This window comes from Coenobita brevimanus, chromosome 23 (genome assembly GCF_032717465.1).
Source record: "Coenobita brevimanus isolate Jiangsu-jjx chromosome 23, ASM3271746v2, whole genome shotgun sequence".
NCBI lineage: Eukaryota > Metazoa > Arthropoda > Malacostraca > Decapoda > Coenobitidae > Coenobita > Coenobita brevimanus.
The window spans coordinates 48092106-48111428 of record NC_136976.1 but is presented as its reverse complement, the minus strand read 5'-3'; the positions used below and the strand labels follow the sequence as shown (position 1 = coordinate 48111428).

Genomic DNA, 19323 nt, shown 5'->3' with positions numbered 1-19323 from the left:
CCTCACTCATTAGGGATGCACCATCATCCACTGCCCTGCCTTGTGTCTCTCATATAACCCCATCCATATACAGGTTGAACAACCATCGGGACATGACACATCACTATTTCAATCCAACATGCAGTTAGAAAAAGTCACTCAGTTCACTGTCCACACACACTGCAGCCTAAGCACCATCATACATACTCTTCACAGCATTTAACAACTTCCTGTTTACTCCATCTATTCTTGATGTTTTCCACATTCCTTGTCTATCCACCCTGTCATATACTTTCTCCAAATCCATGAAAGCCATGTACAACTTCTTTCCCTTCTCTAGAAACTTTCCCACTAAAGACCTAAGAATGAATATCTATCTATGCAATCTCTTCTCTTCCTAAAACCTCTCCGTTCTTCACCAACTAATTCATCTGTTATTTCCCTAACTCTGTCAGTAAGTATCTAACCATACACTTTTCCTGTTACACTAAAAAGACAAATGCCTGTATGATTACCACACACTTCTTTTCCCCTGTTCCTTTGTACAGGGGAATAATTATACCTGACTTCCCATCCGCCGGGACTGTACCTTCCTCCCAGGCCGATCTGCACATCTTCCATATCCATTGTACTAGTATCTCTTCCCATGCTTCAGCATTTCACCACACACCTCATGTTCCTGGGGCTTTCCCCATTTTGACTTTCTTCATTGTTTCCACTACTTCCATCCTACTGATTTCTTCCCCTCCTTCTCCCAGTCACTTATCCTCACATCACTTTCATTCTCTAAGTTTTTACAGTTCCTGAAAGTGTTCTCTTCATCTGCTTACTGTTTCTTCCATCACACTAGCAATCTACCCTTTTTATCTCTCACTCCCCGACTAACTTCTTTATCACCCTGTCTTACTCTCTTTACCTCTTTCCAGAACATTTTCTTACATTCCCTCCACTTTACACTCAAATTCCTTCCAATTTCCTCATCCACTGTCTTCTTATTCACTCTTACTTATCTTTTTCACCTCTCTCTTCCTTTCTACATACAACTGTCTCATCCATCTTTCAATTTCCTCCATGCCCTGCTTCCCATCCACACACTATATGCTTTCTTCCTTTGCACCACAGCTTGTCTCACCACTTCACTCCTCCATGCTGTTCCTTGCCCCCCCATTCATCTTCTCTTCATGCCACATACCACCACACATGTTGCACAGGTTTCTTCTCTGAATATCTTACACACACCTTCCACCACCCCCATCTGCTCCAAATAATTTTTACTCAGTCGCTCCTCCACTTCTCTTATATTCTGCCATTTTTCCTTCATTTTGCCACCTTTCTACCCTCCTTGAATGGACCACTTCTTCCTGTCCATCCCTCCTTCTGTTCATCAGTTGCATTTGAACCTTGATTCTCACCGCCACCAAGTGGTGATCAGAAAGTCCACTCCTCCAACTTCTGTATGCTCTTGCATCCTTTACACACCATCTCATTCTGTCATCCACACACACATTATCATTCATTGCCTTTGATTCATTCACTTCACACCACCCACCCTTCTTATCATTTGCCACATATACATATGGATCATTTTGTGTCTAAGGAGGGTGTTGGCTATCACCAACCCTCTCGCTGCATAAATGTCCACTAGAGCACTGCCATTATCATCCACTTCAGGCACACCCCACTCACTAACTATGCCATCCACACTCACATTCCCCACTTTTCCATTCATATCTCCAATCAAAATCACTCTCATTCCTTTCAAACTTTTCCATGCTTGCTTCCACATTTGCCTAGGACTCTTCTTACACTCTGCTTACATGTTCTTGCATTGGTGCATACACACACACAGTCGCCCACATTTGTATTCCTACTTTCAGTCTTACCCATACAATCCTTGAGCCAACTGATCCATGCCCACTTATATTCTCCTTGCATCTCATACACACAACAATACATACACCTTCTTTTGCCCTCTTATTCTTACCTACTCCCACGCATTTACCCCATCCATTCTCCCACTCTCTCGCCTCTCCATTTAGTCTCAGTTATTCCGCATAACAAGGAAGAAAGGTTGCTGGTTCTTTGAAAGCAGTGATAAGGAAGAGTGAAGTGACCATGGAAGTAAATAAGTTGCTGCATGACAGTATTGTGATACCACCTCTAATGTATGAAAGTGAAGCTTGGGCCTTGTTGGAGGGACACAAGTCGAGTGAGAGCAGTGGAAATGAGTTATTTGAGAGGAGCATGTGAAGTTACATGAAGAGACAGACTGACAAATGAAGAAGTGAAGGAGCGTTGTGGTGTGGATGTGGATGTGGATGTGATAGAAAGCATTGGGAGAAATACATTGAGGTGGTTTGGGCATATGGAGAGCGAGAAACTGACGAGGAGAGTTTGTGTGAGTGAGGTGGAGGGGGGTAGAGGGAGAGGGAGGCCAAGGATCAGATGGAGGGATGGAATGGAGAGGTATATGAGAGACGGAGGTGTGAGCTGGGAGCAGGGTAGTGAAATGGTGAGGGACAGGGCAACATGAAGGCAATTTGTTTGTGGCCACCCCTTACGGGATTAAGGCATCTGGCGATAGGTGGATAGATAGACAGATGTCCACTTTTGCATCCTCAAGCACCCGAACAATCTCTCTCTTTCACCTCATCATTCGCAGCCCTTACATTCCATGTGGCAATCCATACTATGTCCTTTTTTAGGTCCTTAGTCATCACCTGTTGGTCAGTCCTTGTCCGAGGCTTCTTGTTTGTGTTTTTAGTTGTTTTCTGGGGAGGGGTACTAACCCTCTGCCATCCCACTTGTTGTCACACAGGGAACACGTGTTGGTTGGTTGTAAGGTTATCACCCAGCTCTGTAAATGATTTCCTGGTTTACATGAAATCATTTGGCTTGCCACTCAGTGTGGAGCAACCCAAAAACAGAGTACCGCCACACTAAGTAGATTGTTGATGGGTGTCCCCACCTACCACCATATGTGCAAATAGTAATGTAACAGTGTCAGTCAGCAGCCTTGAAAGCAAGGGGATTGTACCATCCGATGTTTAAAGCTTCACTTACCTTTATTGATACTTATCTTTAGTATGAGCTGTGCATTACATTTCTGGGGCTGGATTCACTAACATGTTTGTAAGTTGAGGGACCTAACTTAGATTCACTAACCCAGATTACACACATTTAAGGCTTCACAATACACACTGCAGTTTGGTATTCACTACTGTTTTTAATGGTGCCTTTCCCTGTTCATAAACTGCGCTCGCCTCAAGTCTGTTGCACCACCCAATTTTTGCAGAACTATTGACAGAGGCTGTTACAAGTGGACCTTTGACACAATCACCCAGTGTCGGAGCTTTCTCTCATCTGCAGTTTGGCTCCCTAATGTAAACACAAAACTTGTCCATCCACAAATACAGGGAAGAAAATAACTATCTTATTTATTTAACCAAATGGTAACATGAAGAGGGAGAGAATTACTCCCAGCCCTACAGAACATGCTAAGAGACATCCCAGTTTTTCCAGTGACGAACTGTTAAATTGTGACACTGAGGATTTTTCTTTTACAGTGGTCCCTTAACATCCACAGGGGTTAGGTAACAGAGATACCCACACATGTTAAAAATCCACGGATATGTGCTGCCCCTCTTAAAAACACCCCTGGACCCCCCCCTTAACCCTTTGGCTGCAGTGGCTGTGATGACAACATACTGACTGTGCTCATTGCAGAGGAATAGGAAAAAAATTGTGTTTTCAACTTGTGTTTTAACCTACTTATCATTAATCTTGAGAGCTAAAGTTGTTGTGAGACAAACATCAAGCTTTCTATTATCGTTTGCAACAAACTGCATGTCCGTAGGCACTCCAAGCATGGAGAACGATTTGAGAGAATACAAGGTGTGTTTAGACTGTCTGACGCAGGAAATAGCCCAGGGAGGCGGAAATTTCCACCAAACAACAAGATTTTTTTTCCTTACAAAGTAGAGTTACAGCTACGTTACCTCATCACAGTAATTGCAGTAATAATGAAAATAAAACACTTTTAGCCAGTCTCCTATGATTTTGTTACAATATTCCAGTGTTTACATTAGACTTTAGAGAAACAGTAATGATGTAAGAAAAATCATTACAGACTTTATCAAACTTCATGAATGACTTTTGTTACCAATTACTTTTATAAAGCTTATTGATATACAGTAATGTCATGAGTCATTTCATAGCACAGCTGCACAGTTTGCAACCATAAAAATGTTCACTAGCTAATGTGCTTAGCATGATGACTTCTCTGATTATTGCAAGAATATCACTAAATCACTTGTGTTTTATCAGAGTAATTCACAATATAGTATAAAATAACACGTTCAGCCACTCAAATATGATTTCAGTGCGATTTGGGTGCGTATTGCTTCATGATATTTATGAGAGAGGTGGGGGGAGGGCAGCAAACTGGTTTAGACCAGCTCATCAAGGGGTATGAGAGAGAGGGGGGGGGGCAGCAAACTGGTTTAGACCAGTTCATCAAGGGTGTATGTACTTGTACTATTATTTAGTACTAGGGTAATTGTCAGTGTTTAAAAGTTTAACCCCTATAGTTGAAGTCATTCATCCACCAAATGAATTTTTTCCCATAAGTTATGTGTATCAATTAGTGCGATATCAAATAGTGCTCGTTCGCACATCCACTATATAGGCGCATTAATTGGGACCAAGGTGTCCACAAACAATACAGTAATAAGGGCAAGAAAAACAATAAAAACAGTTAAAATTTTCACTTTACCTGTTCCCGGCGATGGGAAGAGGATCATCAGGTTCATCGGGCGTGTCAACCATTACCAGCTGATTTCCGATTAGCCAGTGACAGAGGCTCTTACTCACAAAGCTTTGGTATAACCAACCAATCACAGAGCTTTCCCCCTGTATCAGCTGGTAAAAACAACAAAGCCGTTCACCGTCAAGATTGCAAAGAAGGACATGGAAGAAAAGAAATACTCCCAGCCTGTCCTGACTTTTCCATTGATGAATTAATGGCATTAATAAATGAAGTGGCCTAAAGGAAGAGTGTTATATTTGATTCACTGGATAATGCCATCACTAAAACAGCCATGAACTGTGCCTGGAATAATGTTACATTTGCATGAACAGTGTCAACAGAGTTTGAGATAAAATGCTTCAGTGAATCTAGTCCCGGTACTGTATCCAACTGCGGATATTTAAAACCGTTTATGTTATATACACCCATGGATATTTAAAACCGTGTACTGTATGTTAAAACGTGGATGTTAAGGGATGACTGTACTTTTTTTTCCATTAACAATCATGTGTATTTTCTTCTGGTGCCTTGTGGGAATGTAGGTCCCATTAGTGCTGCCAGTTACCCTTGGAAATCTGTTTATTTGCCTAATTCATTGCTCTGAATCATTTATCTCCATCACTGTTTTAGAATTCCTAATTTCTCCCAGCTTTTTCATTCAGCACAGATCACTTGGTTAATTACTCTGTTAACATTAGACTGCCTGAGTCCTGTGGAATAATCAGCAGCTAACATACACTGATGCAACATAACTGTATATAACCTAACCAGACCTGAAAACAACTAATATTAATGTATTCGCAGATGCCATAACAGGGACAAAAAACCTGACCTAACCTAACCAGACCTACTTAGCATTATTTTAACTTAAATGGCATGACAGGCGATAACCTAACCTATTCAAACCTGACCTAACCTAAATTTTAATGCAGATGCCATAATAGAGGGAGATGACGTAACCTAACCAGACCTGACAACCTTATTTAATATACAGTAGATGCCATAGCAGAGGGAGATGACTTACCTAACCTAATTTTAATGTAAATGTCATAACTGAGGGACTTACCTAACCTAGTTTAAGGTAAATGCCATAATGGAGGGAGATAACCTAACCAAATCTGCAAACTAATTTTAATATAAATACCTTAAGAGAGAGAAATAACCTAAGCAAAACCTGACGTAACATAAATTTATTGTACAGTTAATGCTAAAACAGGGAGATAACCTAACCAGACCTAACCTAACCAGACTTGACAACCTTATGTTAACATATAGTTGCCATAATAGAGAACACCTAACGTAACCAGATGTGGCCTAACCTAATTTTATTATAGATGCCATAACAGAGGGAGAAAACCTAACCTAATGTTATGGTAGACTCCATAACTGAGGAAGATAACACGACCTGACAACCTCATTTCAACTTAGATGCCTTAAGGGTGAGATAACCTAACTAAGCAGATGCTATAACAGGAGGAAAAAAAGAGCTAGAGAATCCCCCCTCCCCCTCTCTTTATTTACTTAGTGTATGAAAATCCATTTACAATGGATATTTATAGAAGCGAGGTTGTGTAGAGCTGCCTAAAGTAAGTGGTGAGCCTGTTAATTTCAGTGTTGGTTTGCTGGGTGTAATTTTGAGAACAATATCCATCCCACATAGAGTGCCTGAGTGACTTGAAGACTGCATTCCCTCTGCTACCTCTGTTTATTATAAATTCTTGTTATTTTACAAATAATGTAGTATTCTCAGAACTTCCTGCTGTACAAAAATGATTATAGCACTTCTTTTATCATTGTAGTGGTTCCATTAATGCTCAAATAATATTGACTAGTGTTGAAGAAGGCCAGAGGCTGTTGGTAGGCCAAAGGGGTGCAGAAACAAAAAGCACACTGTTTGCATATTGTGGAATAGGTTCAGGTATGTCCTTCCTGTGCATAATTTGCAACATCAAATATCACTGCAAGATGGCTGCACCCATGCTGAGCAAATGACTATATCTGCCTCAGTGCTGTATAATCAGGTGATGCCAGGAAATCCGTTCCACAAATCGACACCCTGAATGACAGTATGTTAGCAGAGGGATTGCACCATCCCAGTTCTAAGTGTTGCTTTCCATTATTGATAGTTGTTGTCATTATTTTTTGTGCCGTACATAACATTTCTGAATGACTTAATTTTTTTTTTCCCCTTTGTCCAGAATGACAAAAATTGAGTGATACTTGAAGTAATGTGATAGCACTGTGTCCCCTGAACAGCTGATCAATTTGGAGTGTGACTATGTGTGTTGACATTATTATAACTTCACAGCATTTTTGTTTTTGCTGTATGCATTCTGTAATGGTTTGTAGTGGCAGTACAAGTGCATTATGGTGTTTTAGGTGATTATGGACTTTGATTGGGTTGGTCTTCAACCTAGGTAGGGTTGGGTAAAGTAATCTAAGAGTAACCCTGACTGTCCACTTGACAGCCCCATTGAACCATTGTTATAATCCTCCCAGTTTACAATATTTTGATTTTTCTGTTTTCCTCCAGACATAAACCAGTTGTAAATAAAGGAATGTCTGTTTATTGTTTTGTATTCAGTTTTGTTTATTACTAAAAGAAAGTTGTCCCTTGATTTCAGACACAAGTCACAATGTACTCCTCCAAGCAATGAGAGTAGTCGCTCCCCTACTTCTGCCCAGCCCTTATCTCCTGCAGGATCACTTGGAGCTAAACGGGATCAAGAGGAGCCCTTCAATCCCACTGCAAAGAGGCCCAAGAGTTCACAGTTTACAAGTTCTAGGCCCAGTAAAAGAGTAAATTCTGCATCAGCTAGTGGGGATGAGACCAAGTCCAAAATGCAATCAGATGCCAGTCCTTCCAGAAATCCCAGTGTAGAGAGTAGGCACAGGAAGGAGCTACCTCTCACCAATGGCAGCTCTAGTCCAGCCAAGAAACCCATCTCCAAGTCACCTCTCAGTCACAGGTCTCCATGCTACCGTGTCAATGGCATGAACCATCATCAGTCCTCAGGAAACCACTCGCCAATTAACGGGATGACGAATGGCCTAACAAATGGCCATAGAAACCCTCGTCACAATACTAATGGACGCATCTACTCACTAACTTCAACTCCAGCATCCCCGGATGGTGGACCTAGGACACCAGCATCCCCAGATAGTGAATCCATTGCTCCAACATCCCCCAACCCTAATCATGAACCATCTCATACATCTCCGAATGATGAATATACTGCAAGATTGACGGAGGCAGACTTCGTTGAGCCAGAGTTCCTAAAGTATGTTGTTTTCTGTCTGAATGCAGTATTGAATTATACAGAATGCAGTACCAAAATATGTTAGAGAAGCAGCTTTTAGTTAAGACATTTTGCATGCCTAAAAGCTTGCTGCGTCCCTTGTTCTGATAGTACTGGGTAAACCAAGACAGTAAGATTTTACACAATAGTTCATTTGATTGAGGGCCTTTATTAAGTGATGCTGGCTACTAGAGTAAACTAAATTCAGCTGTTTGCCCTCACCAGTACAATCTAAAATTCTCTCTCTCTCTCTCTCTCTCTCTCTCTCTCTCTCTCTCTCTCTCTCAAAATACCACATAGTCATCAGTTACCTGGTCAGGCCCTGCATCTTTCAGCCTCGTTGTTACCTCCTTCCACTTTTAAGGCACATGCCTTTGAATTGAGCTTTGGCAGGTATTAAAAAATGTAATGAATAATGACAGTTTTGTACAGAAAATAAAAAAGTAAATATAACTCATAATACAGTACTTCAAAAGTACCCCAGTTTCTGTCAGTTACTTAAAGTAACAAAGTACAGCAATACTACATTGTTACTGGCCACCTGTGATTGGAGGTCTGATGGTGGCTATGTATATCTGTTGTGGTGTTGGGTGAAGGTGGAGAGAGATGTGATTAAAGAATAAATTAATTAGTTAAATCTTTGAACTGCGCACTAGAAATCAGAGTGAGAAGTGCAGTTTTCTCAGTTTTTCTTGATGTGAATCATCCATAGCCAGATCACATGTTGCATGAGAGAAAAAGAGTTAATTGGTATACTGTATACATCATGCTGTGACATGCTTAACAGGATATTGCAATAGAGGAGGTATAGGTGTAGGTTTATAAATCTTAAACACCAGCAATGTGATGATAGTGAAGCTGTTGCACTTGAGTTATGTCTTGGGTGTGAATTTGTATGTGGGGGTGCTCACCATCCGCTCACTCGATGTAGTGCTGCTTTGGATGCCTTCCTTTCCTCTCTTCCTTCCTCTTCTGTCTTTCCTTCATTCTTTCCTCTTCCTTCTGCTTACGGGTGACTTTACACTCCCTCTTCTGTCTTTCCTTCCTCCACTCTTTCCTCTTCCTTCTGCCTGCAGGTAACTCTACACTGAGTGACAATCCAAATGGTTTCCTGTACACCAGGATACCATTTACTATGCTGGGTGGTAACCATATAACCAAATTATGGCGCCTGGTGATTTAGTGGGTAATTAAGGCGCTCCAGTCGGATTGAGCCTGTGTAGGTTTGTATCCAAGGGATGGTTGGGGTTTATTGCTCATGTAATCCACTCTTAAATGTAAGGACCAACTTCCCGAGCCCCGGGCTTCTATGCTTCTCACAGGGTGGCATAGGATTGGGTGATGGATGGAAGAATGGTACATTTCTGAAGTGAGCTTTCAGGTCTTTTTTATAATTTATGCATTCTTCAGTTGTTTAGATTTTTTCTAGTTACATAGCAAAAATTTTGAGCAGAACTCAACTAAGCTTGTGAACTATATTTTCGTGTTTTGCCATATGAACATTGGACTATCCAGGTGGTGCAGCCTTGAATTGGTTATTAATATTGGAAAATATACTTTTCAGGGACTACCCAAGCATAGACTCCACTGAACAGCGAAGCCGCTACAAGGCAGATTTCAATAAGCATTATGAAGAGTACCTGACGTTGCACACATTCATTGAGGAGCGTCAAAAGCCTTTCACCGATTTAGATGAGCGTCTTAAGAATGAAGCCCATGGTTCAGAGGAGTACAATGTTAGTCATTACTTAATTGTTTAAAATACTTGTATTTATTCATATGCCTACAGCAAATTATTCACAGTTTATAACTAAAGGAGCTGTTGAAAAGCTGAAGATCGGGAAATCAGCATGTTTTGATGAGGTAAATGAATGATAAAAATGGGATGGGTAGAATACAACCTTTTTTTCTTTTTTTTTTTTCCCTTAAGGAAAAATTACATAAACTCTTTAACCAGTGCTATACCTTTGGAATGGAAGAAGGCTGTGATTGTGTCTCTATATATAAATGCTTGTGTTTGAAGTGAATGTAAAATTATCATGATAGAATAACAGTGTGCTGGAAGAGGCATATGAAAGACATGATGAAATGTCTGATGAGTAATAAAGTTGGTCGCCACAGTGGTAATGGATGTGTGAATCATATATTTTTTGGAAGGTGGATAGTGGAAAAGGTATACAAGAAGGTATACAAGAGTGATATCAGTGGTATTTATGCATCTTTGATAAATGTATGACAGCTTGAACAGAAAGGGTTTAAGGGAATCAATATATGTTTGAAATGAAATGAAGATTGCTGATTGCTAGGAAATGTTTTTATGATGGTAGGTAAGGGCACCCATCATCCCCTCTCACAGTAGCCAGATGTCTTAATCCTGAAAGGGATGTTCATTACCCTGTCTTCTACTGTAAGGCTACCCTTCCCCCAGTGCACATCAGCCTCACTCTTCTACCCCACCACCTCATCCCTCCATATCGTCCTTGGTCAACCCATTCCCCTTTCCCTTCCACCTCACTCATATACACCCTTCTTGTCAGTCTTTCATTCTCCATTCTTTCTGCAAGACCAAACCATCTTGGGGTACTTTTTACACATCCCAGCATATCCACATCAGCACTGCAACACACTTTTATTTTCCCATTTGCCTGTTTGTTACACAGATAATTCATTTCCATTCCTCTCATTGTTCACCATATACATTACAGTACAGATTACAGTAATCAGATGACCTCTTTACTACCACATTCACTTCCATGTTCTTTATGACTGCCTTCAGTGTGCCTGCTACCTTCTGTCCCTGCTGTCTTCTTTTTTGCACCTAATCCTTTAAACTTCTATACATATTAATCATACTACTTAAATATTTGCAGGCATTCAAAAATTCTCCATTTCAGCACAGTATCTTTAGGAAGCAAATGTACAGGCAGTTTCCAGACCCTGCTCTCTCATTAAGAATATTCCAACATCCTGTACCCAACCTTTCATTTCTTTTTACAATGCACGCATGTGCATGTGCACACACACACACACACACACACACGCACACACACACACACACACACGCACACACACACACACACACACACACTATCTATCTATCTATTTATCTATATACCTAAGCTGCATCCCCCAAGGAAAGGAAGGTAGCCGAGACAGGACGACACACTCCCCATTTACTCATCCATTCAAACACATTCATTCGCATCTTAGCCCCAAAGGGGAGAAGGGACAGATCCTCACTGCACCATACCGCACAAGGGTCAACTGCACAGTGCAGTCAGTGACATCTGCAGCAGGGTCCGACAGCAGAGCTGGTTTACCCCTGCCACATCATAATAGATCCATCCCCTTACCCACACCTGACCTGACTAGCTGATCAAACCAAATGCGTGAAAATATCCCCTCAGGGCTGCGTCATCATTTATTCATTTACAATTTCACTCCATTTATTTCTGTCATGCACAGCCACTCTTCCTTGCTCACCAGACATCCCTCTCGCTCCAGCGCTCTCTTCACACTGTCCATCCACCCTGTTCGTGGTCTCCCCCTCAGCTTTACACTTCTCACATCAGATCTAGTTATCTTTTTCACCAATCGCTCATTATTCATTCTCTCCATATGCCCAAACCATCGCAACACCCTCTGCTCAACTCTACCAGTCATCTCCCGAACAACTCCAGTTCTCCTTCGCACTTCATCACTTCGCACTCGATCCATACACGTCACTCCACACATACTCCTCAGACACCTCATCTCCATTACATTCAAACTTTTCCTGTCAGCTGCACCCATATTCCATGTTTCAGCCCCATATAACGCAGTCGGTACCACAACACCCTCATACAGCCTTCTCTTTACATCCATTCTAAGCGAATGACATCTAAACACTTTTTCATTCCTCCCAGCACCTTACCTACTTCATTCATTCTAAACTTCACTTCTTCATCTATTCTTCCATCCACAGCATCATGTGACCCTAAATATTTAAAACACTCTACCTCCTCAAGCAACTCACCATTCAAAACTATATTCATCCCCCTACCATCTACCAATCTCGTACACTTCATCACATTACTCTTATTCTCATTTACTTTCAATTTACTTTCAATTTCCTCCTTTCTCACACCCTTCCAAACTCCTCTACCAACTGTCCCAATCTCTCCTTTGAATCAGCCACCAGTGTAGTATCATCTGCAAACAGCAGCTGCTTCAGATTCCACTTTCCACCATCAACATTCACCAGACTCAGACCTCCACCTAACACTCTTGCATTCACCTCCCTGACAACACACACACACAAAATTCGATGTACTGTATGGTTGTTTGCTGTGTAATAAATTAGTGAGCGATGTTATGGTAGGTGGGGGCACTCATCATCCACTCACTCGATGTAGTGCTGCTCTCAGGTGTCTGCCCTTTCCTCTCCTCCATCCCTCATTCCTTCCATCCTCTTCTGTCTTTCTTTCCTTCATTCTTACCACATCCTTCTGCCTATGGGTGACTCTACACTGAGTGACAAGCCAAATGGTTTCATGTACACCAGGAAGCCATTTACTGTGCTGGGTGGTAACCATATTACCAAATTGTGGCACCTGGTGGTTTAGTGGGTATTTACAGCGCTCTGATCAGATTGAGCTGGTGAAGGTTTATATCAAAGGGATGGTTGGGGTTTATTGCTCACATAATGCCACTCAGGGATGAGTGAGGCAGGTCACTCATCTTAAATGTCAGCACCAACTTGCCTAGCCCTGGACTCCTATGCTCCTCATGGGGAAATGTAGGATTGGATGATGAATGAATGAATGAACTAAAAGTTTTGGGATAACGTTATTGATACCTGTACCGTATTCACTTTTACGATAATTGTGACGGGCACATACGACAATCCCATACGTACGTGGTGCCTCCCACACAAGCTGACAATCAGATGTTTGAGCCAAGATGGCCACCCAGTGTTTACATTCACTGTGGTCATGTCCCTTTTTCTCCATTTCATGCATCCAAGGCCACTAAAACATCATTGATATCACCAGATAGCAGTGCAAGTGTGCAACAAATAGTGCAGTGTGCAATATTAAGTGGAGTGATAACTTTTTGTGTGTAAAATACTGAAATGTGTGTGGGAAATCATGTCTGGCAGTGCTACTGTGGGTGCCAAAGGCAAATCTAAAAGGTTTCATGGTCCTTGGTCCTGTCCTGATCCCCACTGAACCCATGTTATAATGATCTCGCTATATAGTAAATCTTTATGAGATGGATTTTCACTTGGTGCAGTCTTATCGTATGCGGGCGCGACTGTACTGATATATTTACCAATATATGCATTGTTTATAGTATAATACAGATTTGCCTGAGATAGCACTACATTGAATAGGTGGATGATTGGTGCTGTGACTCACTAGTCCTTAATCAGGTAGAGACTGTTAAAGAATGTAATGCTCCCTATAATGCCTGTTGTATTGTGTTAATTTGTATTAAGTTGTCTTATTATTTACTTCATCATCATCATCATCATCATCTGGACCTCCTTTCCCACCCTAGGGCAGAGTGAGGAGCAGCAACATCCAGACAGCCCAAATTTGCTCAGTCCAATGGGCCACACTTCCATTCACTCACCATTCAAGCCCCCAGAATCCTGGCTTTATCTGATACACCAGAAACATTCACCACAACGTACTGAAAAAATAGGATTAATAAATTTTCTCAAGATCAAAGAATAGCTATGTCTGATCATCAAACTCAAGCACACAGAAAAGCCTCATGAATCCTTCTTTATGAATATTATTATTTTATGGAATACTGTACTGTTTCTGACCCCATAACTCAAGGATGAGACATAGCACTGACCAAGCTATATGTATGATTCTTTTATTTGCAGACTATACGTGAACAGATCTTGAAGAAGTACAAGGCCACCCAGGAGGACCATGACTATCTTGCCAAGAAGAGGCGATATGGGTACCTACACAAAAAACTTGCCCACATTAAGAGGTTGGTGTTGGAGTACGATGCAGGCCACCACTCCTAGCACCGGTTCTCTGCCCCGTCCACCCACCCTTGTGCCCCACCCTCCTGCCACACACCACCTAGTGCTCACCAAACTGTGCCTCAGCCTTCATGCATACCATCACTTACAGCAAATACGTAAATAGTACTTGCCAAGAGTGAAATTGAATGGACTGAAAGTGGTTGCACAGAATTTAATATAATGCATAATGTATTAACTAGAAAAATTTCTTAAATGAGAAATATTCTAGTAAAATGGCATTGACCACTGTTACAACTTGATTAGCATTAGCAGCTAAAGAGTCTGCTAAAATGGTGTTTGGTAAATATTCCATGAATATATATAAATCAAGTGTTTTGTGGTGCAGAGCAGCTTGGTGTTGGTGGGTGGAGAGCGGTGTGGCTGTGGCTGGTGTGTGCGGTGGTGTGCCAAGAGACCATGACCACACCCACCCCTCTTTTGGTGTGTTCTCAAGTGCTTTCCCCCGTACTTCCAGCTGTGTTCTACTCCCGTCTGTGCTCTCCTCACACTCACTCTCTGTAATGACAACCTTAAGGGTGTTGGGGGGGGGGGCCACTTGTGGTAATGTTTACCACAGTTAGACTGTTAAAGGAGGGGCAAGAAGAATTACAGTCAGTACCACAATTTTGGTATTAGGTTTTGTGAGAAGAATCATGTGAAAAAGATTCTTCTGATCCTTCAGTGAAGCCAGACCTGCCAATTATTGTACAGTATAAGGTGAAAAGTGGATGTTAAATATCTTGTATAAAGTATAAAAGTATTCTATTTTAGTAGAGTACTCGATCAGCTGCAACAAAGAATAGTCAATCCTCTACTCCATAGACTTCATACATGTGTATATTTTATATCATTCCATAAGGAGATCATACCCGTGTGTTTGGATTGAAGTGAAGAGTTGGAAAAGCAATTGTTACATCTGATCATAAGATTAGAGAATTATAATGTGATATTCTAAAATACTGAAGTTTGCTGATATTGATGACTAAGTGTAACTTGAAAGTAGGGAGCAATGTGAGGTATTCTTGTTTTGGCAGTGGTGAGTCTTTGTCAGAGTCATGGCAGAGGGGCAGCCTGCATCAAACCCTTTGCTCAATGGATGTGGCTCAGTCAATGACTTGGTTATGCCTACCCAGTCATAGTCAAAGTCTGTTTGCCTAATTAATGTGCTCACTTGTCCCATTCGCATATGCATCTGGGAGTTAATCTTTGAATTATCTGTGTTTCTGATGTAAGGGTTAATGATAGTATTAACTATATGACAACAAGACTGTTTGACTTGACAGCTTGACAGTACTGTTAGCAGACAAAGCAAAAAGACAGCCCTTTTACCATAATTTTTTTCATTCTTAGTACTACTAAGCCCATACAGTTAATCTGACACAGTGTAGTAATTGTAATTGGTTAATTTAATCAGGACAGAGTGTATAAAGCAGCAACTGAAATCCTTCATGGCCAGTAGCTCATTTCTCATTAAATATGAAAAACTTCCACATCATTGGTAACCACTTAATATGATGGAGAGTAATGAGCCTGAGAGTTAGGTTGTTAAAGCTTCAGATATTACAGTATTGTCTTAAGATTGTAAATAATATGACCAGTACTAAGTTGAGTTTTATACTATTCTTAACCAGTTGATACAGGGTGATCCAAAAACTAGGACATGTTTAAAATGTCTTTAACTGTAAGGCTTGAAACAAGTAATTTACTTCATGTCTCAATATAGAGTTGGTGGCTTACTGAATCTGGACCTTATTATTTTTTTTTTTCCCCAGTCTTTGAATAGAGATGTGAATGCAGTGTCAGTCAGTATATGATGGAACTTATCCCGGAGAAACTGTTGGTGAATCATGGTGTTTATACCATCACTGTCATAAACATATTGCTCCATCTTGTCACTCGGAATTAATGGTTTGCACAGCTGATAATCAGTTTTTAAAGCTGTATTATGATCCTGTGGAATTATTGTTCTGTAAAGGAAAATATAGTTTTGATATGAAATATTGGTACACATTATGAATGCCTATAATGCAACATTGTCACCCCAATCTCGTGTTGTCCCTTAGAAATTTAGCATTGCAGTACATGTTCTTTTTTCCATCTGACCCAAATGACCCCTCCCCCCCTTCCCCAAGCCCTAACCTCTCCAAATTGGCATTAAAAGTACCAGATATTGCTAAGCACAGTAAACGTTTATTTTACTGTTTACTTGGGGGGGGGGGGATGCTGTTGAGGTAAAAGTAAAAAATATTTCAGCATTAAAGTCCCTCTAAGAGCTATAACAGCTCTAACAGCTGAACATTGATCAAGTGTATTCCCTACGGCAGTTGTATAATACAACACGTGAAATTTCATATTTGAACTGAAAAAGAAAAAAAAAAAAATGCTGTTGAGGGAAAAGTAAAAAATATTCCAACATTTAGGTCCTTCTAAGAGTTATAAAAACTCTTAACTACTGAACATTAATCAGGCATACTCCCTATGGCAGTCTTATAATGGAACACGTGAAATTTCATATTCACATATTGTATTACCTAACCATCAGTTTTGTCTTTGTAAATATGAAATTTCTTATTAGTAAGTCATTGTTCTTATCAGTGTATACGCCTGATCAGCTAATCGTATGTGGCAGGAAACCTGTGTAAATGAAGCCTGCTCCCTCCGCCACCCCCAAACTTATGTGTTGTGCCATCTGTACTTGATAATGGAGAGTACCTTGATAATTATCAGCATTTGATTCAATTAGGATATTGAGTCAGAATCTGGAAATGTAGCAAGTGTTATTTTGTGGTAAATTTAGCAAGAATAACTGGGTCTTTATGCAGTCTCATGCCTTGTGCCATCCAAAAATGTTCATGCCATGACAGAAAATGCCAAATATGGTCTGTTTGGAGCCTGCATTTTGTATTATATTGCTTGTCTTCAAGCTATAATAGTTGTGTGGATCATTGTACTGCATTATAGGTGAATTGTGCAGTGAAATGTGTGTTATAGGCAATCATACTGTAATCTGAAATGAATTGACAGTTATGCTGTGCTGTATCTAAACTATTTTGTTGCCGACTGTTAAACCTGATGTGTTTTAATTAAATTTTTGAAATGCTACTTTATTGGTGTTTGGTGCAGTAGGAGATAGCCATTATATACTAAGACAACATCTCGTATGCAAAATAAATAGCTATCCATGTAAAATTTTTAATGGTTTGTTTAAAGTCATAAGTCAAGATTGAAAATGACGTGGTATTAGGTCATAGATGTTACCTTTGGGATAAGAGTCTGAATAGGGAGTATGCTAGAGATTGACCTGCATGGAGAGCCACCATTTTGTGACCATGGCTGATGCTTGTAAACACATTGGAACCCTTATAAACAATACAGATGAATGGTATTAAGTAAGGAAAGAAGAATCAGCAGCAGAAGGTTATAACTTGTGTAAACATTGAGTATTCATACCAGTAAATTGTTAGTTGTCCTCTTAAGATTTCCAGAGAGACTTGATAAGTAGTCAAGTTATCAAATAAATTTGAAAACCCCCTAGTGGTGCAGTATGTATCCAGCAAGAGTAATGTTTTGCAGTACCTATCCCTGTGGTGGCAGCTGGACTGTACTGCTCTGAGAACATCCTTGTTACTCTCAGGTTATATGGCTAGAGTACCACATGTTGTTAATGTTATATGTCTGGAAATAATTTCATTGTTGTGTTTCAAGTTCACAAGGCATAAAAGCTGCTCCTGGTCCAGAACCCCGAGATTGCTTGGGGTTCCTGAGAGATTATTTATCAGATATTTAATTTATTTGGCGCCTGGTGGTGTAGTGGGTAATTATGGCACTTCAATCAGATTGAACCGGTGAAGGTTTATATCCAAGGGATGGTTGGGGTGTATTGCTAACATAATGCCACTCAGGGATGAGTGAAGCTGGTCATTCTCATCTTAAATGTCAGGACCAACTTGCCTAACCCTGGGCTTCTTATGGGGCAGTGTAGGATCAGATGAGGGATGAGGGATATTTAATTTATTTATTTAATTCACTGATATAAAATGACAACAGTTGTTATAAATTAAAATAAGGCAATTGGTATTTCTAAGTTGTCAACCAGTTTTATATATATATATATATATATATATATATATATATATATATATGTGTGTGTGTGTATGTATTTGTAGGGACACTTACCATCCAATCACTCTCTCTCTCTGTCTGTCTGTCTGTCTCTCTCTCTCTCTCTCTCTCTCTCTCTCTCTCTCTCTCTCTCTCTCTCTCTCTCTCTCTATGTATGTATCCATACATCCATCCATCATTCAATCGTATGTTGCTCCACGAGGAGCGTAGGAGCCCTGGGCTAGGCAAGTTGGTTCTGACATTTAAGATGAGAGTGACCAGCCTCACTCATCCCTGAGTGGCATTATGTGAGCAATAAAACCTAACCATCCCTTGGATATAAACATTCACCGGCTCAATCCGATTGAAGTGCCATAATTACCCACTAAACCACCAGGCGCCAAAATCTGATTATATGGTTACCACCCAGCGTAGTAAATGATTTCCTGGTGTACAGGAAACCATTTGGCTTGTCACTCAGTGTAGAGTCACCCACAGGCAGAAGGAAGAGTATATATATATAGATAGATAAATATACAGGGTGATTCATAAGTCCATGAAACATTGTAAAAATTCACCACTAATAAACGACGCAACAGATAACACATTTTATTACATGGAAATATAGGTAAACTCTCCAAGTTTTTTTTTACATACCTTACAAATGCTCAATGTGTTCACCTTTGCTGATGCGGCAGATATCCAGCCGATAATCCCATTTTGTTCCACATGCGTCAGCAGTTCATGGTCAACCAGTGCCACGGCTGTGGTGATACGGTTGCGACGTTCCTGGAGATCAGCAGGGAGTGGAGGCACAAAATCAGTATCCTTCACAAATACCCAGAGGAAAAAGTTGCCTTCCATCCTTCCATCCATCATCCAATCGTACATTGCTCCATGAGGAGTGTAGGAGCCTGGGGCTAAGCAGTTGGTCCCGGCATTTAAGATGAGAGTGACCAGCCTCATTCATCCCTGAGTGGCATTACATGAGGAATCAACCCCAACCACCCCTTGGATATAAACCTTCACCGGTTCAATCCAATTGGAGTGCAATAATTACTCACTAAACCACCAGACGCCAAAATTTGGTTATATGGTTACTACCCAAC

General features: G+C 40.6%; 1 protein-coding gene across 1 annotated transcript in view; it reads left to right on the top strand.

The window, feature by feature from the left end:
- Su(Tpl) (Suppressor of Triplolethal) overlaps nt 1–14113 on the top strand; it is a 326655-nt gene extending 312542 nt beyond the window's left edge. Inside the window, exons 8-10 of the mRNA XM_080267257.1 lie at nt 7411–8067; nt 9650–9821; nt 13964–14113. Coding sequence (XP_080123383.1) covers nt 7411–8067; nt 9650–9821; nt 13964–14113 — 979 coding nt within the window. The remainder of the gene's footprint in view (nt 1–7410; nt 8068–9649; nt 9822–13963) is intronic.
- The last annotated feature ends 5210 nt before the right edge of the window (nt 14114–19323 follow it).